The sequence below is a fragment of the Falco rusticolus genome, chromosome 5 (assembly GCF_015220075.1).
Source record: "Falco rusticolus isolate bFalRus1 chromosome 5, bFalRus1.pri, whole genome shotgun sequence".
NCBI classification, from domain to species: domain Eukaryota; kingdom Metazoa; phylum Chordata; class Aves; order Falconiformes; family Falconidae; genus Falco; species Falco rusticolus.
In genome coordinates this window covers 41,394,869-41,420,208 of record NC_051191.1, presented here as the reverse complement: position 1 = coordinate 41,420,208, position 25,340 = coordinate 41,394,869, and the positions used below count along the sequence as shown (strand labels likewise).

Here is a 25,340-nt window from a genome sequence, read left to right as displayed (position 1 = left end):
ACGTGGCATACAGGGAGGAGACTACCATCCTCTCATTTTCCATACGAGTATAATGCAAGGCATGAGAGAAACATTTTATTGTATTTGATGTTGTGGCAAAGCCATTTCACACAGATTGTGGAGATATTAGCGTGGCTGTTGATGGAAGATTGTGTGGCACAGTAGAAGAGGAGGGAAATTAAACAAGATGAACAGAACAGTGGCAAAAATAAGAAAGGCTAGAAAAACAGGGAAATTCTTCACAGAAAATGAGTATCATACTTTACTGGACTCAAATGTGAATAGTTGAGTCAAAATCCCAAAATCAGACTCAGTTTCCCCCCAGATATTAGCTTCTTTCAGGTTTCAGCTTGCCTGGAAGAAGAGCTCGCTATCAGACACAACAGTAACCTAACAGCAAACCACCTACCAGCGGCAAGCATGCTCACCTTGTTACATGAGAGCATCAGTGACATGCAAAACCAAGCATCAAGCTAACTGAAGATACCGTGTGTTTCTGTTAATGTCTGCTTGATGTTTTTGAAAATGTAAAAAAAAATAATCACGATTTCATGAGTTGATGATTAATATGTTCTCCTTCAATAGTAATGGCATATCACATTTTGTATCTCATTTAACACTTCCTTTATAGTTCCACTTCATCTCTCAATTACAGTAAAAACTGAATTGTACATTCTTCCTGCCTTATTTCTTCTTGATTTGAATCTGTTGCATCCTATTACCATGTGAGAGTCAGAAACAGGTATTTCTACCACCTTTCAGCAGCCATTTGACAGGCTCTACTACCTCATGTGCAGGTCTTAAGCGTCACTGAAAGGTCTGCATGTACCTCTGCTAAGAACTTCACATCAGCCCTCATTCAAGCAACATTATCACTGTAATTAACGACAGTGTATATTAAAACAATGAGATGTACAATCAGCTTAATTGCTGGCAGGGAGGGAACAGATCAACTACATTGCTGTCAGCATTCCTGCAACATGTCTGTTTTTTTTTTTTGATGGAACTTTTATGATCTTTCAGTTGAATGATATATACAACGGATGCCTGAGGCAAATCACCATTAAAAATACAGGAACAGTGGTAAATTTAAAAAACCCAGCAGACAATTCTGCCTTACCTTTTCTCCTGAAATCAGTGGCAAACAGGAACAGAGCTAGTCCCTCACTAGGTCTTTGCGAAAATCTTAATCTACAAGTATAAATTTGTGCCAAATTTACAAGACTGAACAGCAATCCTGCTCTTTGCCTTTGACGCCTCCTAGAATGTATTTGGTACAGGCACTTTTACCATGACACCATTGCAGACAGAAATTGCTTATTTGGCCAGACTTCAGCAAGTGTCATCTTCATTCCACAGTCACGTAGCACTAGTAATACCTTTAAGTAATTACATGGAGGCATCAGTACTGGAGACAAACTGAGTAAAGTGCAAGTATCAAGAAAGAAGGGTGGCAGGAATGGAGATAGGAGATATCAAGGAAAACCAGCATGAGCAAAATAAATGCGGAGGGGTTTTCTGTTTCCAATAAATGAATAAATTTCTGGACACATTTTCCAAATGAAGAACAACAGATATATCTGCGTCCACCCAGCAGCTGTGTTCACAAACCTTTGCAAAAGCCAAAGAACAAGCCAAAGTGAACCCACTGTTGCTTCCAGCAAACAGACACAGTTTAACAGATTGCACCACAGCACAGGGAGGATAGCTTCCTGCCTCTTGTGAAGCTTGGGAAAACTCAACAAATGCATGGGAATGACATAATACGCGCTCTCACTGAAAAGTAATGTTTGCCTCTTGAAAGTGACGTTTTATTCATAGGCTTTCATAATAAAGGTTGGACTGTATTTTTAACACTATGGAGGATCTCTGGTGCGGAAGCTACATTTGCACAATTAAAGGGGTTGCACACAAAAAAGCATTTCTGCATATTCTTTTCACAATTTAAAACTTAAGACAAAAAGGAAGAATCCATGAAATTAAGAGATAGAGTCCTTTCGATTAACCAGTTACAAAAGTAACTAGAGACAATACAGTCTTACAATGGTAGATCAGTCAGTCTTAGCTGAGTTTGTAAAAGCCTAAACATGAGCAGAAGAAACACTGGACCCCAGCACCTGCAATGTCTGATTTATCATTTTTAATCATGGTAGCAGCAGCAAAACAGTAGGTCAGAAATAGAAGGAATAACAAATACATGAGCTCTGCGTGTCTTTAAAAAGTACCACTTCACTTTTTTCATTTGATTAAAAATTAAGGTTTTGTATTTGAACTTTAAAAAGAACTGGAATTAGCAATATATACTGGAACAATACAGTGTTGTCAGAAATTTTTCAAACTTTTTAGAAGCATACACGAATATAACTTCTTCTATGGCACTTCACTAAATGTCAGCTAAAGAATTAAGAAAAATAACAAAAATGTGTTATCTATTAATTGGGTATGAAAATATGGGTATATTTTAGGTGATAAGAAAGACATTTTACCTACCTTCACATGCTAAATTACAGTTTGTTTACAACCTAAGCCACTCTTTTGTGTATTTTCAGTTTACTTACAGATCAATTTTTCCAACATTACAGACGTGCACAAAGGTGAGCATGCACGCAAGCTTCTGAAGGACTGATCTAGCAGGAAATCTAAATGCCCGATCCTGCTCTCACTGAAGTGAAAGGGCCATAGACAGATGCATGCCAGAACATACACTGATCAATAGAGCAGTCTATCTTAGCAGAGTCACCAGTCTCCCACAGTTACTGGTTTTCGAAGAAAGGACTAGGAACTCCCAGAACAGAGAACTATGAAACATTTTGTTCATATCCTAGCCCATGCCAGGTAACCAAAATATTTGTGTATTAAACTTCATAAGTGTTAGGAAGTGCTAAAACTTTCATAGAGGTTTAATAACTTTTAAATTTGCATCTCAAAACTACTTTGAACCAATATTTATGAGTTGTAACTGGGTTTTGAAAACTGCCACATATATACAGGTGGCTCAGAAGGATTTTCACATGGATCTGACTACCCAGAACCCTTCAGCTTTTCTGAAAGCTCTAACTCTGCAAAACATAAATAAATATATCACTAGCTTCACATGCTTTTTATTCTCATTAAATGGCTCTGTGCATTCAGGAATGGTATTAAGGACCACCTGCTTTTTCTCCCCTTCCATGAAACACTATTCGTTTGGGGGTTTTGTTGGTTGGTTGGTTTGTTTGCTTTGCTTTTTGTTGGGGTGTTTTTTTGTTTTACTTTATGTTCCCCTCTTAACTTGTCCTCTTTCTACATGGAGGGTTTTAAAGTTCTGTAAACCTCCTCATGCAAAAGTGTTTTAGGAATGTAAAAAAAAAAATGTCTTTGAGAATAAGAGTTAAGCATTACATTATGATCCTCGGTTTTCGGTATGTCTTTTGTCACTAAGTAGGAGCAGGACTGGGCAATAAAATTATAGCTCCAGCAAAAGGTTCAACAGCTAGCATCTTTAAGCTTTATCATCAAAGATCATGTGCCAACTACCTATTCCAGTCCACTTGTCCAATGGCATCAGTTGCTGTTTTTATCAGTAACAAGGTTTATGTATTTTTTTTCTGTTCAAATATAAAAGCCTCCCCCCATGAAAACAATGTCAGCAAAATATATGAAGTTCACTGCCACACAAAGATTACTCAATGGTAAAAATAAACCACTAACTTTCAGCTCAAGTGGTTAGTTTCCATCCCCCCGTATTTTTTTAATTTTTTTTTTTTTTTAAGGACTTCAAACATTAGCATTCCTTAATAAAGGACACATTCAGTATAAACACAAAGCCACACAACATTCATAAAAAAGAGGGGTTAAAATGCAACTGTATTTCACAGACACAAGTCACAGTCATTAAATTAAATTATCACACATACATTATAACTTATTTATTATTTCAAGCTATACAGGCAACATAGCACCAAAATGGAGAAATTTCCTCTGAACTTGATGAACAGTAAATATTTGTTTCTGAATTTTGGAAACAAGTATTTTCTTTCATTTTTATCAGAATTGCCCTAAATGAAATCCACCATCCAAAGTCTGGTTTATGACATTATTTGGGTAGTGACATATGTTATCAGTTATCTCTGAAAAGGCATCCCCCATTTCCAAAGTTTAAAAAAAATGAATAGCATATGCTAACGTTAAGACTTCAGCCAGTGAGATATTAAATAAATGTGCTGTTTTGGTAATGAGGTATTCTGAAGTTCAACATTAGGCAGCAGCAGAAGTAGAGGTAAAGGACTGAAGCTGGTTTTGAAAACCAAGTTCACTGATTCTGAATTCCCTTTTAATATAAAAGATTATTTAAAAGATATAAATACTTTTTACACATTAGAAGAAGTGAATTAAGGCACTTATCATACACAGCAAGATTTTCTGCATTAAAATGAAAACAAATAAATATTTTACTTATGCAAGTTTGGGTTGCTTCTGCTCCTACAGAAGTCAATGGGATGCCTGGCAGTAACAACACTGGAAAGGGACTGGGATGTTAATTCTTATTAAATAAATTTATAGTCATTAATAACTGATTTCTTCCACTAGTGCAAAGACAGAATTACATGAGCAACTATGTATTCTGGAGCGACTAAAAGAAAACTGAAGAACTAGAAAAACAGCCATGTTAAAGAATATTCCATTATATGTCTGAAGGGCAGTAAGTAACAGCAGCAAGATGTTTCTGACACTTAAAGGGTAACTTAGAAGACTAGCTGATCCACTCTTTTTATGCCTATTTCCTCTGAAATCACAAGTAATACTTATGAAATGACATAAAAATCCTAAAAGTGAGGAAAAGAAACACAAATAAAAATCTTTATCAACATTTCAGACAAACAGAACATTGTTGTAAGGGTCAAAATTTGCCTGTATCACTGACCATAAAGACATCTCAGCACAGTTAGATTTAGACTGTTCCCAAGTAACTCAGAAAAAATAATATTCCTAAACTGTAGTTTTGTGGGACTTTTTAGAAAATATAATTTGAACAGTTAGTGAGTGAAACACTTGTCTGGGATACTTAATTTCTTTACTAACAACAAAGTACAATTGACATGACTAGTTTGTTGTCAGCGTTTTGTTCTTTTAATAGTGTTAGAACAGTGTAAAAGCACTCTGCACAAGTACTGTTCTTGGAAAAGTTGTGTCGGTCCACTTCCAATCCAAGGTCCCTTTAATTACAGAAACTATCTTTAAAAACTTTAAAAAGTAATTCAGAAAAGAATTCTACAGTTATTATTTGACTTCACAATTGGTATATGGTAAAATTTTAGGACAAACTCTTCCTAAGTCTTAACTTCAAAAAGAATTGGATGCGTCATATCTCAACCCAAAATATAAATGTGAAGTAAAAGAGCATGAAGCCCAACATGCTAAGAAGACAAATGTAAGAAAACAAAGTGCTGATGACTACACTACAATTAATTCACATTAGACAGTGTAATTCTTTTCCATTAGTATTCAAACAAAATTCCAAATGTAGATGTTTTCAAGAAAGTCAAGCAGAAAAAAACTTCAAGATGGACCTTAACTTTGCTACGCTCTGAACTGTAAATGATAGGGCTTAGTAAGAAAGCTGCACAATGACATGTGAAACTGTGCAGATGAGAAAACCAGGACACCTCAAAAAGACTATTTGAGGTAAAACTGAAGATGGTACAGAGCAAAGGCTTAACCGTTCACTTTTGTGGCAATAGTTGTTAACTTCAAATTACAGCAGCTTCTGGTGCTGCATCTGCTCAGGTAAGGCAGGCACACGGTAAGCCATCTGGTTTCAAACGTGCCATGAAGATTTACTGATAATAGACTACTCCAACGACCTTTAGGTAAACACCGTTACAATCTGGATTCAGTAATCCAGCTATGTATTCTCTCTGAAGGAACAAGAAAGTATGAGGAGCAAACATGTATTTCAAGTTGTGACGTACCTGATTAAAATGTCTCTGATAAAATTTAGGTTGCTATCCACTCATACAAGAATGAAAGCCCTAATGAAGTATAAAGTTTCCAAGGTAACTCAGCTTCTACCACGACTGCCTAAACAGGAACCTTGCTGTTTGGCTACCTGGCTTTCCAAGGGTTTTGCTAAGCACTGAAAAAAGTATTTGGGACCAAAAATAAAATCAAACTCCTAAATACAGCAAAATCTTTGTCATCCAAAAATGTGAATAAACTCTCCTCACTATGTGAAGCCAAAAGGTGTTGTCTTCCTATATATGAATAGCCTATTTTATTCCCCCAGTGTAACTCCTCCTTACACTCCATAAAATCTTTAGGAAAATAAATAAAATGAAAGGTACACAGCACAGTAAAAGCATATATGTATCAGGAATTTTGCAAAATTTACACTTGTTTTCTGTTGTACAGTACCTGCCTAGGAGGCATAGAAAAAGAGACTAGAAAGGAAGATATGACCACTTAACCAAGAGGTAAATACCAAAATCTTAAAAGAAATTGAGATAAAAAGGGGAAATTTCAGTTAGCAGTCAAATACAATCCTTGAAGTGAAGGTACCATAAAAGAAACTGCACTGAGAAAAGTGTACTAGATGAGTAAAAGAGTTATCACCTATTAAACAGCAGAAGGAAGAATAAAACAAAATGTATGTTCACATCACACATTTTGCCCAGGTACAAGGTCAAGGCTTTGGCACCGGAAATCTCCTAACTTGCTACTGCGTGCCAAATTATTTCCCAACCAAGCACTGCTAAAATTATTTTATTCTCTAGTATAGCCACTTTACATTGGTGCTATAAATGAAAGCTTTGCAAGAGTGTACATTTATCTGCACTATATATCTGAAGATTTGTTGTATCTAAACATAACCATTGATCCAACTAACAGCTGATTTGATTATATTCCCACATAATTTTTGTCAGGTAACAGATGATTGTTTGGCTAAGAATGCTAAAGCATGTGGATATGGGAAATGCTGTGCAGTGGAGAAAAAGCTTAGTACTGAAAGTAACAAAGCAGCATTCTTCAACTTAATTGATACAGGTTATTCTACAACTCTTCTAGAAGAAGTTTTTAATTCTAGTCATTACAGTTCAGTTTTAAAACCTTACAGTATCTTTGTGAATTTGTAACACTCCCTCATTTCATGCTTTAAGTTAAAACCAACTTCTTGTCACTAGGGTCAGAAAATCTGAACCACTCTGCTGAAAATTAAAACAAACCAGAAATCTTACTGCATGGTCTAAACACAAAAACCCAATAACGTGCTGTGGAAAAAAGGGATACAATAAAAATCTATACTAGAACAAAAGTACTCTTAGCCAGCTGTTCAGAACGCTATGGAATTTTTCTTGACATTATATATTGTGACATATGGTTTCCATACTTTTTAGCTTGCAATTTATTCATTCTTTCATGAAGTTGTGGTTCATTGTCTCAATCGCTCACCAATGAAACCGGAGTAGTCTAGAAGAAAAACATCTAAGATGCATGGGGCAAATTTACTGGTGGTGCAACTCCATTAAAGTAAGCAGCTATATTTACCTCAAGTATTACTTAATGTATAAATACATTATAAATATGTATATATCAAGATACACATATCTATAGTGTAATTTTTGTATATCAAAAAAGAGGTAGTGTACTTAGAAACATGCCAACTAGGCAGTGAAATCTTGAAATCAAATATTTCAAATTTTGAAAGACTTGCATTTAGGCTGATAAATATTAGACAACCATTCCTCATTTACATTAAGAATCAACACCAATATTGTTTGAAAACAAGGCAGAGTCCCTCAAGATGCACAGACTGGGTGTAGACCCACTCCATTTCCTTTGGGTTTTGATAAAAAGGCAGAAAGGAAAAAAAATTCTAAAAAAATGAGAGCAGCATGATTCAGCTCTTCACTAAAGAAAATTCTGTTAGAAACTTGCACAAAACTAAGAGGGTGGAAGTTGCAAGCTACATTCTAAAAAGGTCATTGACAGGGTCTCTCAATGACATCAAACAAACTCAAGTTCCAGGCAAAAGGATGTGTTTCCTAGTCATCCTCCCTGTAAAACTTTAGCGCTTCTTTCTGGCTTGGATATCGTGATATGAAAACATTGGACTTTTCTGAATTTTCAAAGATTCAGAGAAACAAAGTTTCTGAATATGCATAATAGTTCTGAGAAAGTGTCCTGGAGTGGTACGAGCCTTTAGAATTTGAGATTTACTTGCCTCATATTCCTTTGGACAACTGCAGAGATCAGCAGAGGAGTACACAGCTTTTAAGCTTTGTAGTAGTCAGCTCTGGTGGTCACAGACAGATGCTTTGAAGTGTAACAGCCCATAGCTGCTAAACTGCAGAAAGCGTCACCAGAATTCTGGTTTCAAATCAAACCACAGCCTTCCTTGCAACTGCCCTTTTCTGCATTTACAAGGTATGTTTTACTTGAATTACCTTGTGTAAAGTCAAAGAAAAATAGAAAGAAATGTACCTACAAGGCATGTTGCTAGAAGCCTTCTATCCTCAAATATATACAGGGATAGCTGACGGAAAAAGATAGAATGCCCCAGTATGGAAGACAGCATAAAAGACACTGACAACTGATAAACTAGAGCAATCCTTCTACATGGTGGATCAGGTTCCTGACTCAGCATTCTGAATTAGTCTTAGATTATTTGTCTCTTTCTGAATCTATTTCTGCTTGAATATAAATCCAAGAGGAAACTGTCTGGATATGTAAAAGCCAGAATAATCCATGAGCGAAGTTTTTAGTTCAGATATAGTTTAGACAAAGCTACATCAGAATGAAGAAAAAGTTTTTAAAGTAATTTTGATACCCATTTGTGAATTAGCTGGGCCAGACACAGAGCCAATATTCAAGGAGGTCAAGGAGTTGTTCCACATAAAGCAATTACTCGGGAATTCCCTTCCTTCTACTCACTCTCTCCATGTATTACATACATGCCATGCATGCCAGAAGTAAAAGACAGAAGAATCTGTCATGGCAATACACGTGGGAATTCTCACATTTCATTTATACTTAAGTTTTGACATTGACATCTCACTAGTAGGTATAAAAGTATAATGCATTGCTGTGCAGACACATAAATATTACTCAATACTTTTATAAAATGTAAATAGTTTTTTATCCGGTTCTTGCTGTCTTTATAGAGAAGTCAGTAAGTGTATATGTGACATGCTTGATGACTCCAGCCTCCAGAAAGTGGCCAGTCATTAACATTCCCCTATATTAGAGCATATTGTACGCCAGAAAGGCGTAAGATAGACAGAGCCACGATCTATTGCCAAACTATCACCTCTCTAGTCAAACACCCATAGGTGAAGGCTAAAAAAAGTCATTTGTGCTAGGCTACAACTGTGTCTGTGACTAAAGCTGTTACTGCTGTTTCATCATAGTCATCCTCAGCGAATAAAGTTTGCTCTATTTAAACAGCAACAAAAATTAACTGAAGTTTCTGTGTTGGCAGCGTTCAAACTAGCTAAATTACTAAGAAGTGACAGCATAGTTAATATGTGAGTCGGCTTTTATTTCCTGAATCAGCTACATTTGCTTCTGCACACCACCACGTGACAGCATGATGAAATTAAAACTATGACTGAATAACCATAAAGCTTGCAGTCATGTATAAAAAAGAAGCCACAAACTCTCTCTGATAACTAGCTTCCATTCTGAACTTCATTTTTCAAAGATTAAAAATGGTTTATTATGTCAATTGAGATATAAACCAACATGAAAATCTTTGCAAAACTAACCCATATGTTAGGTTACAGGTAACCTATTAATGCAGGACAAACTGCAGCATCACCCCGGGAATGAACTGGCCGTAAATAACCTTTGATCTAAAAGGAAAACAAACATGAAGTTCAAAGGCAATTGTGTGCTAAACGCCCTGCTTGTCTTCTCAGCACCTGAACTGCATACATTAATTAAGCATTAGTCACTACTAATATTTGGCTAATGGCTAAACAAGATACCCTGTCTGTTAAACACAAACCCAAAGCTCTGTTTTGCACAGTGGAAGAAAGAGATAACTGTGTAAATTATTAATTCAAACTTTCATTTTAAAGTCTTTTGGCAATAAATTAGAATAGATTAGGTAATTTATTAGTGTTTATATAAAGTTGAAATCAAACAATATTTTTTAAAATGCTTCCATGTTAGATCAAAGAACCAAATTACAGAATTTTATTAATAAAAAAATAAAAATTAAAACTGTTGTCCTAGCCAGTCTCCCAGGGATGTTAATGACAGGTCTTTAACTGATTTCGATGGAACCAGAACTGGATCCAACCTCCTTCGATTGCTATTATTCTCCTCATCATTGAGCACAATAATAAATATTGTTTCAAATTCACAGCTTGGGAAATATAACATACTCTATATTGTAAAGCTTGCTATGATTACTTCAGTATGTTAATAATTAACTAGTGGCAATTTTAAAGATTAATGGTGATTACTGTAGGCATTTTTACACATTAACAGACAGTGACATGTAGACAATAACATATTATAGTTACATACATAATTATACATAGACAGCTTTAATTAGTCACTGTTTCAAAACCACAAATATAAACTTTTATACACAAATGTACACGTAATATGGAGTAAAATGTTTGATGACAGAGTGTAATATACATGTGTGAGTTATTTTAGAAATATGCTATTAGAAAAAAGTTATGCACTAAAAAGCTTTTTTTTTTTTACAAATATAAACATGTAGGTAATACTACAGTATAAATTACAGCATATACTTTTAAATTTAAACACAGATCAAATCACAACCCTCCAAAATAGAACAACCTATTAGGTATTGCTATTAGCTATGATGATTTCTGGTAATTTTCAAAATATTCCCTATGATGTTTTACAGACCGTGATACTGTTCCCACCGAAATGGCTGTTTCTCATTTAATTCAGTGACTGCAGGAACAATTGCTTAATAAAACTACATAGAATATATTCCACATGCATTATTATTTCACTGTTATGAAATAAAATAATATCATTTTTAAAAGACAAGGAAAAAATAGAGCGACAGAAAGACCAAGAAAGCAAAAAATATTAGTGAATGCTATCGTACCGATTTCCATGGTCCCCGATGCCATGAAACATCACCAGGGCAAGAATGCACATTACATTGTGCCATATTGGGTGGCTTGTCTAGGATTTCACAGTTTTGATCACCCAGCATTTGGCCAGTAGGAAGCTGACAAATCACCAGTCTTGTCTTTATTCCATCTCCACAAGTTTGAGTACACTGAAATACAGAATTTTATATCCAATATTTTTATTAAGAGAGTCATCACATACCATTAAACCAAAAAGATATAGCAATAATCAGTACATGGTATTATTTACTATGTTTATTTACATATTCCCTGGACACTAAATCCAAGAATAAGGACTTACGGTCTTATCTCATATAATGAAAAAAAAATTCTCCCACCAAAATGTTTACCAAACAACATATTTTTGGTATATAAGTAATTTTCTACAAAAAGCAGAAAAAGTCTCAGTTACAGAGAATCTACTCGATCAAGGAGAAGTAACCTTTTGTGAGAATAAATGTGCATATATCTCTCTGACAGGAGGAAAAGATGGAAATTGGTCCTAAAACTAGTTTTCCCTGCCAGGAAAAAGAAAACTCACACACTGGGCACATTTTCTCACAGTCTAACTTTGACTAAGTGTAAAATACATATACAATGTGGTTTTGGGGTTTCAGTTTTCCCGTAATTCTGCAATACGAGACAAAAATACCAATTCTCATTTCTAATGAGCTATTAAATAATACTTACTTGGATGTATATTTATACTGCTTATATCTACACCCCAGTTCTGGATTAGAACAAAGAACAAAGTTTATCTAAACAGGTTGAAACACACTCTTTTTAAATAAGGAAAAAAATAGTGTTCGGTTCCATTTACAGTCAAATAATTATGTTACTATTTCTAAGCTTATGCGGTAAATAACGTTTCCCTTTGGAAGTGAAATGATCTTACTTCTCCCCAGTTTCCATAGTTCCATCGTGGGCAGGGTCCAGAATCACAGTGTCTTGACTCTGGAGGTTTTGTTGCCTCATCGCAATAGCTAGCACTTCTTCCTTCCTCATCTTGACATACTACAACTCGACGGTGAAATCCACCTGCACAAGTACTAGAGCACTACCAAAACATGTAAACAGATGTATCACCATTGCATAATCAGAAAAATGTAAAATATGTTGTTTCAAACTTAAAATTCTATTTTTTTTAACTTTCAAAACTGAAATTTTCTAATTAAAATTACTACTGTTTAGAACTACTTAAAAGTCGAAATTGCAGGAAAATATATTTTGAATTTAATATGTTCTTAATAATAATAATTTTTAAATTATTGTGCTGCTTTTTTGACCAAATCTGTACTGCAATAACATTTCTAGAAATGTTAACACACAAGTGAGAAAACAAATTAATATATTAAAAAAAAAATAATGCTTACTGCTCCCCATGGTCCAGTTCTCCATTGATATCCTCCCACAGAGGGATGGTTCCACTGGTTTTTATTGTCTTGTGGATGGTGTATTGGAAGGTAACCTATTTCTGGAAAATGGCTTGGATGGTCATGTATTTTTGGAATATGATGATAAACTGGTTGACATGGTGGCATGTTACATTCCTGCTCTTTGGAAGGGCGGCCTTCAGGATCACAGTAATTCTCGTTGATTTGTTGATGATAGTTGACACAGATAACTTGTCTTGTTACTACTCCAGTATCACACGTAACTGTGCACTGACCAAAAATTAACCCAACATTTGTGACAGAACTTTGATAATTAATAACCAAAGACATTTATATTTACTTTTGACATTAAGAAATGCATACTTTATTTTTTCAAGGGGTGCCATTTGTATCACACTTGCATAGAATACAAAGTCCCCATTTCTAATCAGAGACTTTGACCCATAACCTGAATATACACATGGAAAAAAATTTACAATTAATACTTACAGGGGACCAATTTCCAACTTGCCACTCTCCACATGGGCTAAAGCAGCTTGAAATTTCAGCTGGTCGTGGTAAATGAGCACAGAAAGATTCATCTGCTATTCCTCCATGAGCATCTCTACAACTCACATAGCGAGCACGATCACCCTTCCCACAGGATGCAGAGCACTGTCAGAGAATAATCCAAGCTCATCGCACTTTAGGAGACCAAAACAAGATCATGCAGTCATCTAAAATACTAACATAGCTCAGCATCAGCTTGACTTTAGTATTAAAAGCTGAGAACCAGATTTCCATGTTATGTTGATAGAGCCACACATATAGGAAGGAAAGTGAAATGTTGCCAGATGGTTTAAGACCTTAAGAATTCTCATCAGCTTGGAACTGATTTGCATGGCCTTAATTCTTGTGAAGCAGTTCAGTGTATCTGAACAGGCAGCATTTCAACTATAACATGGAATCATTACACATTATATTATATTGCCTTGCAAAGGCAAGATTTTTATTTATTAAAAACAGAAACATTAGAAAGTAACTTCCAGAACATTCTAGTTATTACACAGTGAAGCAATTATTTACATCAACTTTAAAAATGAAAACTGATATTCACAATCCATTTGCCACTCTAATTTATGTTAGCATATTCCATTGAGCCCTTTCTGATGCCTTTATAGCTGAGAAGTTCAAGGTGGATTTAGTGAAGAGTTTCTTGAATTTCTTTCGTCTATGCACTCTTTACTGCTATTTAGTTAATAGCTGTACAAAGATATAATTGTGCTATAAACTTTGTTAAGAACCTCAAGGGATTAACAGGCGCCCCCATATTTTTATAGATAATTTTAAATTTTCACATTGCTCTTAAATAAATTTCATTTTCAACACTATCAAAATCAAAACCTCCAACATTAAACAAAGCTTGTGTAGAAGCCATTTTTATAATGCTCATTTTACAAATTATTTAAAATTAGACCTTTAAAGACCCAAACTGTTTAATATTGCTATTCATATAAAAGATAAAAAACATATTTTAGAATAAAAGGTTTTCTCCATACTCAGAAACCAACCAATTATTAAAAAAAAAACAACCACCCTCTTCTTTGCTCACTCTCAATCATATGAAAGCTATTTTGCTCAGAACCCCAGCTCCTAAATTCCTGTTGTTTCTCCTCCTTATTTTCCCTGGCTAGATGTGAAGCACACAGTGGTTGCTTGCAATGTCTATCTCCTCCTTCAGAAACAGGTTCTTAGGGGGAAAAAAATAATACAGAATTCCTTTAAAATTTTTCCTAAGCAGATTTCAGTCTGGAAAATATATTAATGAGACCTTTATGGAAAAATGGGTGAACAAATGGAGGACTGCTCTGCAAGATGTGACCACGATTACATTACATACAGGGGTCCACGATCCATATCTCCATTGGGTCACCTTTCCCACATGAACCAGAGGAAGCGAAGTAGTCCATAATTTTGTATTTTCTGGACAAGAGGGCAATTCACACTCCTGTGGGGGCGAAGAAAACAAAACACAACAGCTTTCAAATACATATTTTGGAAGTGTCAAATGTTAAAGCAAATGGCTTCCACAGAGATAGATCCTACCATTACAATAAGCCAGCATTAACAAACAAATATCACCTTCTAACTTCTCCCTGGCATTATTCAAAGGTTTTTCATTGAATTTTTGTGTTTTGCTTAAACTGAGAGGCAAGAAAATGTTAAACAGCATTAGTAATAACTCATAATGTCTGCACTTTGAGAAAGAACTGTGTTGGGCAACTTGCTGGAGACAAGGGGCATAGACATTACCGTGTTCTATTTCATAGTCACCTGCAGTACCAAAGAACTGAGTGAAGACAGTGGATGTGTTGTCCTGTCCTTTGTAACTTCAGCTACTGAGAACACAGAAATACCCAGTGTCAGTCAGCAGCCAAACAGGTACCACGATTCAAAATACAAAGCATACTCAAATCCAGTGTCTTCACACATATGTGGAGGTAAATTTATACCAATTATTTGGCTTTTATATTTTGAAATCTTATTCAAGAAGCCATCAGAGGGCTGGTAACTTGTGACTGGTTTACTCTGGACCATAGAATCCTTTCTTTTCCTCTTCTCCTTGAGACCAGAAGGAGTCTGTCTCCTCAAGGAGGTATGTGGTTACCATCTTTGCTGGATATAAACGGGATGTTTCAATCTGGTGGCTAGATCAACATATTAATATATAGCACCTAAGACACCAATTGTTTTTATTTAGAGGTAAACCCACTGACTGTATTAAAAACATTTCTTCTGAAAACTGATAGATTTAAATTAAGGCAAGCGATGAAGTAAACTGAGACAAGAAGAAAAGGTAAAGAAACATATTAATACTACACCGAATCATAATTCGTGTCTACACAGTTTTGAATTAGTATTGTTCCAACAACTGAAACTTTCTTCAAGTAGCCATGTCATTCCTTGAAGAACTGCATACAAGCAGAACTTTAGAGAATACCAAGCCAGTTAGGTGCTGTTATTAAGCATCATGGCAAGCAGTCTCCTTATAATATTAATATTCTACATGCTGGAGGTCCCCCTGCCCCAAACAATCAAAGGCCTTCAGACCCCTTCAGTCATATACCACATTTCCTAATCTCCCATCTCCAAATTACTCTTCTTTTACTTAACTACCTAGGCCAAATTTGAAGTTCAGGAAAAAAGCAAATAGTTTCAGGTTTTTTTTTTTTTTTTTCCTCATGTTAGAACTAGTTTCCTGCAAGTTCCTTCAAAGAGTCAGCAGACAACACTTATATTTAGATGCTTTTAACTAAAACATACAATCAACTGAAAGGTATTTTTTAACTTACTTGATTATCTCTGGGACGAGTAGCAGCATTACATTCCCTGTCATCATCCAAAATAACTCTGTAAGTCCCAGTAACACATTTGACTGCACGCATCTGGTATCCACGTCCACATGTTACGGCACACTGTTAAAGTCAATAATTTCACATATTTTGAAATAGCACTGTTTATAATCAATATAATTTTTAATTACATTTTCTATTTTAAAACTCTTTCTAGAATGAATAGGAAGATTACTGGGATGGTGTTAACTTTCTTCATGGCAGACCATAGGGTGCTTAAACAGTGTCCATAACACACCAATATTTCGGTTAGTGCTGCACAGTTCTTGTGCAAGATAAAGGCTTTCCCATTTTCCTCCTTCTATTCCCCTGCAGAGGAGGCTGGAGGTGGGCAGGAGACTGGGAGGGAACACAGCCAGGACAGATGACCCTAACTGATCAAAGGGACAATCCATGCTACATAACATCATGCTCAGCAATAAAAACTGGGATAGGGAAAGGAGGAGGATGGGGGCAGTAAGGGGTGGTTTCCAAATGAATCACTACCTACAGGTGTTAAATGTCTTTCCCTTCACTATAGAGTTTGACAAGAGTACACTCAAAGATGGCACCTAAAATATCAGATGCCTGAAAATATGATGACATAAATCCCATCCTACAAACATTGTGGTTCAAGCACAAATACTGGTAAAACCCAAGTTGTGGATAGCTATTACCAGATGGTACAGTGGAAAAATGGCAATGAAAAGCTCATCTCCAGTGACATGGATTGGTAAATTGCTTGTACAGTCTGTTCCAGCCAGGCCATACAAGTAGCTTTTTTTATTCAGAATAGTTGTATCATAAGGTTGAATTAATTTTTTGATTCATTTTTACATTTAGCTTCTAGGAATGGAAAGCCAGCACCTTGTGATCAAAAGATTACTCAAAAGGTATCCAATGTTATATTAGGTAACAGCATAGTTATCTCTAATGTGGAAAAAAATATTACATGACAAAAGTTCTACACAAAAGAAATGTTTAAGTTAAAAATATACTTAATTTCCAAAGGTATATTTATTCTGTATTTTACTATCAAGCTATATGTAAGAAATAAGCATCAGCTGCTATTCAGTTATGAATTCTCACTAACATCCAAGAAACACTGAATAATCCAACATTTCTGCTGGTTTGAGTAACCTGATCTTAAGAAAGCTCCATGAAATTGAGTACCTTATTATTTTTTAATTAATTCTCATCTACTTGGTGACAAATGTTTCCTTCACAAATTAATTCACTTTTCTCCAGAATTTTGGAGCCACTCTGGTATACATGAGATAAGCACCATTACAAACAGGAACACATTTTTCAATAGCACTTTCACATAAAGAGATAGCAGATCTTTTAGCACCGAAGGTCAAAAAAATTCATAACAACAAAATACTAAGACTTTTTGCCTTCTATTATTAGCATACGCTTTTATTATCTTAATTAAAACTACCATTTAAATATGCCCAAACACCTATAAATATTTCATCTTTTACCTGTATCATTCATCTGAACAGTTTGCTATCTACATTTTCATTATTCTGGAATGTAATACATTCATATCTAAAAGTGCCTTTGATATTAAGGCTCAGGGTCAATGACTCTTTTAGGCATTTAACTTATATGTGGGTGTTCCTAAGTTACAGGTTAGATAGCCAATAGGAGCAAATAAACATGTGAATCAATTTAACTAAAGTAACTGCTGAAGATCCAATTAAAATGTTTAAAACATACTGTTTTGTGATCACTCATAGTTTGACCCAGAAAACAAGAAGCCAGGAATCCTTATGTACTCACTGATCCCCAAGGCCCTGCTTGCCAAGACGCACATTCATGAAGTTCACATGGTGCTACTGATTCTGGTCTATCATTTGGATTACAGAAACCATCTCTCAGTTGTTCATCATTGAGTTGGCACCATACTTGACGATGCTTCATTCCTTTGCCACATGTCACAGGACACTGTAAAATCATTAGAATCAGAATCCAGCCAAAACCAGGACATAAAGACATGAATCTGCATTAACGGCTTCACTTTCTTTTAGTAATCAATTGGATTTTAAAGATCACATAAATAACAAAAATATTGCTTGAATGTAATTAGTCCAACAAAACTAGTTAATTTATGAACTCTCCATTTCCTGTAAACATCAACACAAATACTAATACAAAGGGATCACTATTAAGTTTCTAAAGCTACAAAAATACGAGAACAATGTACAGATTGTTTATTTCCATTAGAATAAAGAATACTTGTTTAAAATATAAGTGCATATATCATATCTTTCACAGGAAAAATTTTTAAACTATCCATGATTCTTTTATACCCATATAATCTATAATAAAATGGATATAATTATGTTCTTCAGTTGGCTGGATGGCTCTCATTGCCTCATAAAAAAGGCAGGCATGTGTATTACATTAGATAGATGTACTTTAAGTAGCTTCACTACCTCATTTTAAGGTAACAAAACTTCAGAGAAAAATAAATTCTAGGTGTGTTTTTCTGAAGTTCTCATGCCATTTGTTCATCTGGGATATATAACAGCCAAATCCTAGGACTTCTGTATTTTTATCATTATATGCCCCAAAATAGCCAGAACAAAAAAACCCCAAACACATAAAGCAGCTTTATTAATATTGATGACCAGGACCAAAGGCGTCTTTAAGTTTTACACACTACTTTACCTCACTCCACTCACTAACAGACCAGCTTGGACATAAGAATTCATTGCAACTCTGTGTTACAACCCTTGGAAGTTCCTGGCATTCTCTGTCAGGAAGATGACGACCCAAGTTGTTCATGCAAAAAGCTTCTCTGGTTCTGACACCTCTTGCACAGCTCCTAGAACACTACAGTGTATAAACAATATTACAAAACAGGAACCACAACGTGATAAAATCAGGTCAAAATACATTATCAGTCTTAAAAGTGAAAGACATTAAAGACTGTGTTAGACAAATGGGTCTTACATTTAATCCAAAATAGCTAACATGCTCACCTGAGTTAAATTTGCTTTTTTTAGCAGTTGCAAGAAAAAAACTCTTTAATGAAGATTAAAGCTGAAATTATACCTATTCCCCTTCTCCAAAATCCTCTCGGAACTAAATTATTAAGACTGTAAATAAAATATACACCTCTACCAGATCTTCTCCGCTGACATCCAAAACTAGTGACAGTTTCTTACAAAAAATAAAAGGAAGTGGCTAAAATATGAAGATTGGTATTAGTTCCTCCTACAACCCTGCATTTGTCAAACATTATTTTCTTTTAGTTACCTAACTAAAAAATTTTTATATAGAAATAAAAATTTGATATGAATGCTAACCAGAACTATAATGGTACATTATAAGGTTTTGAATTTGTACCTCTGACCATTCTGTGTAGTGCCAGCTTGTTAACGTACAGTCACCGTGGCAGGGCTCCCTGGCTGGTGGTTTCTGCTGATCAGCACAGTACTTATCATCCACTGGAGCACTGAGTCCTTTTGAAATAGAGTACTTCATGCAGTGGATCTCTATAGACCGAAACCCTGGGCCACACTTTGATGTGCAGTCACTTTTTCCAACACTGTGCCACCTACAAGGATAAACTGTTACTGAAAGCTAAATATGTTTTAAAAAATAAGACCACAGTAAACAAAGCACTCTGAGAAAGTACCAAGCATTGTCATGTAAATATAGATATGCATTTTAGGGAACAGATAAAACTGTAAAATCTACCTCATCATGGAATTTTCCAAGCAGTATAAAAGAATTTGACTCATAGGTTTAAAAATATCTTTTTAAATTTAAAGGATCTTTTGTCTTAATTTCTTAGGTGACTTTGAAAAATGTAAACTATAATTCTAACTGTTCATTCCTCTGAACACTTCAGCATGGGCTTTCTTGGAGTGCAAAAACACAAGTCTGTTTCATATTAGTTCCAGTTGTGGGTACAATTCTGGTGAAAAATGTATTCTACCTAGTAATACAAGTTTTTGTGCCAGGATACATAGAACAGATTCACAGCCTAACAAAAGACTGTGTACTTTACCAACAAAAATTAGAAAAGTTCTACTTAGATTCAGGAGTGTAAACATAATGTATAAATCCATTATACCAACAGATTTGAGGAAAGGATGGAGAGGTGGGAGGGATGAGGGAGGTAGAGAGGGGTGTAGGGGCAGAGGATGAAGCAATCTAAATTCCTTTGTTTTGATTTTTATCAATAAAAATATGGAAGACCACAATAGCTCCATCAGTTAGGAACCTCTTTTTACCTTAATTCACACTCCGTATTACACTCCTCAAAGACATCTGGTACAGTGGGTTTAACTTCACATCTTTGATCAGACACCACCACATGATCGCTTTTACGTATGCATGTCATTTTCCTTCTTCGAATACCTTGAAATGGAACCAAAAAAAGCAGATAAAGGGCTAAAATAAGAGTGCCTTGTTACACTAATGGATTTCATTCATCATTTAGTAATTTAACTGAGATACCCCATTAACACTAATCATTGTATACAGCAGATTCTGCTTTGTGCAGCTGACTACATTCCAAGTGGACAATCCTGCCGCCTTCTCAGCTGTACTACAGTGTTCTCAAAAGTATGTCAGCTTCCAGAAAACTAAAGCACAACAGTGCATTTACTCATTAGGCTAAGTATTAAAATATATCATGTCTGTCCTTTGCTAATTACCATTTCAACCCCCCACGTTAACTTAGAGGTCGTCATCCTTTCCTTTAAGGAAGCAGAAAACTGGATCACAGGGTACCTAAAAGGTCTGGAGTGCTGGGAGAAGTACCATAGCTGGCAGATGTTCTGCTTCTCTAGCACATGAACATTTCTACAACCTGACTCAAAACGAGAAGAAACTCACCACCACATATCTACAGGCATTTCTAGTACCTGCTAATACAAGTATCTATCAAAAATATGTGTACGTACACATTGTGTTTCACACATATTGCAGTTTTATTTTTACACTGGAATGGCCTATAGAATAACAGCTAAAAATTTGTAAAATATATATTCAAACAGCTTCGCCCCAGGTAGCAGATAACTAAAAAAAGACAAATAAATTTATATGAAAGATACTAAACAAATCCATGACCATCTGGAAATAGGATAATGGAAGCCTAATAAATATTAGTAGATATACAACACTGCTTTCTAAGGATGCATTAGAATTGGTTCAACTCAAATATTTTTTTTATAAACCACTCCTACGGCTACACAAGAAAGGAACACAAACGTAGTTTTGAATGTAAAATTGCATTGCATAAATACCGAAAATTGCAACCAAAATCAGAAGCCATTCTGCCCTTAAAGGCACTGCGCACCTGAAGTTTACTGAGTGCTGAGTTTCTCCTTTACTAATAGAGGTGAAAAACCTGAATACGTAAATGCCATCTTAAATGCCATCAGGTCTTTGGTTCTGGTGATAAAAGAATTCACAGTACCTTGGCATATCCTGCTGCAGTCTTGCCAGGGTCCATAAGGATCCCACATAAACAGATCACTTCCATCTTCTATTGGGATATTGAATGAATAACGCACATCAGGGTTGTATAAATTCCCTACACACAAAACCTTAATTGAGATAAAATGACAGCTGTTTTTCAGTGAATTTGAACATGTTATGAACATAATGATCATGTAACAAATTTTCAAACTTATGAAAAAAGTAAACACGCACCTGTAAGGTTAGCTCTTCTTCGATTCTATCAGTGCTGTTAATTCTTTCTATCGTACTGTTTGAACCGCTGTACTCAAAAATGGCTCCTTGTATATTGATTTCTCTTTTTGACATGCTTACAACAAAATTTCCATTCAAAATAAAATTTCCATGAATATCAGACAAAGCTATAAGTAAAATAAAATATTGGAAATAAATAATCTATTTATTTAAAAGGTTCTATCAATGTAAACTCTTAATAATGTATCTTCTCATCAACACTCAGCTTTATTTTAGTCCATGTATAATACTTCAAGTTCTATTAAACAGTTTCTAATGCATTAATGCAATCCTAACCATCAGTAACTTGGTTATTGTTACTATCAGCTGAGCAACTGTCATGGATTTTCTCTGCATTAACAACACAACTTTAATAATATTTGTTCTGCTGATGGGTTGACTGTAGTCAACACTTTTAAATTTGGTTAGGTTCTGCTACTGTAGAAGGAAACAACAAATATCTGTATTTCTGGCCTATTCTACAGCCCACATTCTTGTATTCGCTAGAGCTACTTCTAGTCAAATGGCTTTTAACAGTAAATTTTTAATAAAATAATTTAATAAGCATTTATAATAATAATTTAATACAGTGAGCATTTTACAATAATAAAGATTAATAAGTTAAAGATTAATAAGTTAAAAATTAAATTTAAAAATAAAAATAAATTTTTAGTAAAGGCACGCTATTCAAGCATTACAACATTAGAAATGGTAGGTATTGTCAGGGGTAGAGGATTTATTTCTGTGTCCTGCGAGGTGCATGTGCAACAACAGGGCAACAGGTGGCAAGGAAAACATTTTGAAAACCGAAGTTTGTTGTGTGGGATGGTAATGGAAGAAGAGAAGGAAAATAGGCACGAATATTCTCGCAGGCACTTCAGGTATAATACAAGTACTGTGAAACAGAACAACCAAGATTTTTGGTAAATATACTTATTAATTCTTTGTTCCACTCACACACTTGCAAAACTATCAACATGTGATCTTTATACTCAGACATGACAGAAAAAAAGAAATGTGATACAACTGATAAGTTTGCTGAAGGTCAGACTGCTTCATTTATAAACAAAATGTATGCTTCCAACACTTAAACCCCCAAATACCTGCATTATACCTGAGTTCACTTGTGGAGTTTTAATTAACATTGTCACAACAAAGTAAAAAAATGATAAAATGATGCAATGTGCTATAATTCTTATTCTTTGACAAACACACACACACTTAAGAAGCAGAAACCTAACACCATCTCACTCATTTTTCTGAAAACTGGTATCTGCAGCAAGACTCAGGCAAATGATGATACAATGTAATTAGATATTTGCTCTAAAGGCTTTATCAGACTTCTGATAATACACATCTAGAGCAGATCTCTGGCAAGAGCACAAAAACTATCCAGCAATGTTATACACAGGAGGCTTTTACCAAGGTAGTTGTCATCTTCTGGTTTCCCTGAGTAGCTGTGCTGCTGAATATCAATGTTCGTTGCTCCTTTGGGAATATTTACTACAACATTGTAACCTGCAATGTAATTATTCACAAATTATATACAAAATCAGTCAAATACTAGTAAATATGAACATACATTTAACAAATTTTATTCACAAAACCCTACAGTGCACCAGTGACAACCACTGTAGAATGCCTTCATGTTTTAAGAAAGTAATGTATCTTCATATATAGATATCTTTGTTGTTAGTTTTTGTTTTGTTTTTTAATCAGTTGAACTGAACCTTTATTTTCATAACTCAGTAAAATTCATTCCTGTGTTCAGAAATGAGATTTCAATTCTTTACCAATAACACGAGTTCAGCCTACCCAGAAAAATCTCTAGAGAGCAGTACTACTCCAGAAAGCAGTCAAGTATACCAAGTGGGGCTCAGGAAACATCGTGGCTCCTCACAATTTAACCACATAACTTTTATACAAGTCTGAATAAGTCATTTAACATGAAATATGTCCACTCCCTGTTTATACAATTGGGTTAGTTTTCCCCTGTTACACAAGAATATTGCATGACAGCACTCTAAAGATCGAGTCCTAAATACTCAAATATTGCAGTGTTGCAGGCCTGCACATAGGCAAACATATCAGAAAAACTAGCCATGCTTGATTCACATTCTGCTACTGAAAACATTACCCTAGCGTGTTCCCTTCAAAATAGAAATGCTTCACAAATGAGTCATCATTTCTTGTAATGCTTTCAACTACAGTTATGGTAGCTTTGTCATAAGGTAACAAAGTAAGATGCATCAAGATCTACTTTTTAGATCTGTCACTTATAAGCACAGGTTAAAGAAAAAAAATGTTACTCACAGTTGCATCACAAACTCAAAAAGACTCTTATGTCTAAAGAAAAATTGAGTATGGCAAATGTTGGAAACCAAAAATAAACAAAAACATGCAATCTGAAGCATTAATATAAATTTTGCTAACTTTTCTACCTATTTTGCTGTGTTTTAACAGTCTTGCTGTGAATTCACTTTAGTTAGTTGACTCACCTCTGTGGGTAAAAATTTAAATGGTAATATTTTTTTCAATTTCATAATTCATTAACTTCTCAGTGCTTTTAATCTATTAAAATTATGCCATGCATTCAAATGAACATTTTATCTAATCACCGGTCCATAGCATGTACCAGCTGGGGGCAGCACTGCAATTGCAAACTGACACACTGCATGCTCTGGATAAACGCACAGCCTTTGGTCAATCTTCCAATAGACTGGGAAGAAAACCAAAACACACAAAAGCCTCTCATCTCACAGGCTGTAGACCTTGTGGTAACAGAATGACAGAAGACGATATACGGGAGGAAACTATAAACAAAATTACATAGCATATTGTCAAGGATACACAGGAGAAGAATCACACCTTAAGGCACTGAGAACAAGCATTTTCCAGGAAATCCTCTGATACTCTTAATTTGATGCAATAGCCAACATAATAATCACATGTACATAATTAGATTACAGTTTGCTAAACCTGGAGCTAAGTATATCATTGCAATGAATTTCTGCTGATCATTTCACCAGTGCTGAAACACTCAATGACATTATAAGTGTATGAATACAAACACGTACCACAGGCTGCTATTGTCAAATTCCAAATTCTGCCTTAGTAAAAAGATTTGTGTAGGTATGGAAGGGGACCCAATAAAGTTAAAATAAAAAGATCACGTGCACAAACTTTGACATACTCGTCTTGTGAACCTAATGATCCAAACTTTTCCGGAAAAGAATGTGTCTTCAGACAATGTTTTCAGTCATTAGCCTATGTATGTCATAGCCCTCCCATGGACACTGAAGTTTTAGTGATCAGCTTGCTACAACCTCTTGTTTGCATTGCTGCACTGCTACTTGAGTGATAACCTGCACCTGAGTGATAACCCCAAATGATTAACATACTGTCCAGTAGTATAATCCAGTATCATCTTTTGCATGCTATAATTCCAAGAATTCAAATATAATTCAAAACATTCAACTAAGTATAAAAACACAATAACAGAACAATGTTTTCCTCATTCCAAAATGTGGGCTGGTTTTTTTTTCCCCTCCAACTTCAGTTAGAAACAAATAAGTTTCTGTGACAATGCAAAGCTGATAAAAAGCAGACAGTGACAGTCTCAACCATATTTGTGTAAATGGCAATTTCATGTAAATGTCACTTGTATCAAATCTATTTGTGACAAAATTCACATGCTGCCTATAAGCAAAAATCTTTCATAGCGGTGGAAAACAAAAACATTGACAGTCCTTTACTCA

The 25,340-nt window shown here is 35.1% G+C and overlaps 1 protein-coding gene across 1 annotated transcript in view; it reads right to left on the bottom strand.

Moving 5' to 3' along the window:
* The window catches only part of ADAMTS20 (ADAM metallopeptidase with thrombospondin type 1 motif 20), a 100,773-nt gene that overhangs the window by 25,672 nt on the left and 49,761 nt on the right, over positions 1–25,340 (bottom strand). Inside the window, exons 16-28 of the mRNA XM_037390125.1 lie at positions 23,005–23,100; positions 21,544–21,710; positions 21,308–21,437; positions 20,118–20,244; positions 19,225–19,435; positions 18,544–18,708; positions 17,653–17,817; positions 15,829–15,951; positions 14,376–14,483; positions 12,986–13,150; positions 12,476–12,766; positions 11,998–12,159; positions 11,075–11,251 (exon numbers count right to left, since the gene is read on the bottom strand). Coding sequence (XP_037246022.1) covers positions 11,075–11,251; positions 11,998–12,159; positions 12,476–12,766; positions 12,986–13,150; positions 14,376–14,483; positions 15,829–15,951; positions 17,653–17,817; positions 18,544–18,708; positions 19,225–19,435; positions 20,118–20,244; positions 21,308–21,437; positions 21,544–21,710; positions 23,005–23,100 — 2,087 coding nt within the window. The remainder of the gene's footprint in view (positions 1–11,074; positions 11,252–11,997; positions 12,160–12,475; positions 12,767–12,985; positions 13,151–14,375; positions 14,484–15,828; positions 15,952–17,652; positions 17,818–18,543; positions 18,709–19,224; positions 19,436–20,117; positions 20,245–21,307; positions 21,438–21,543; positions 21,711–23,004; positions 23,101–25,340) is intronic.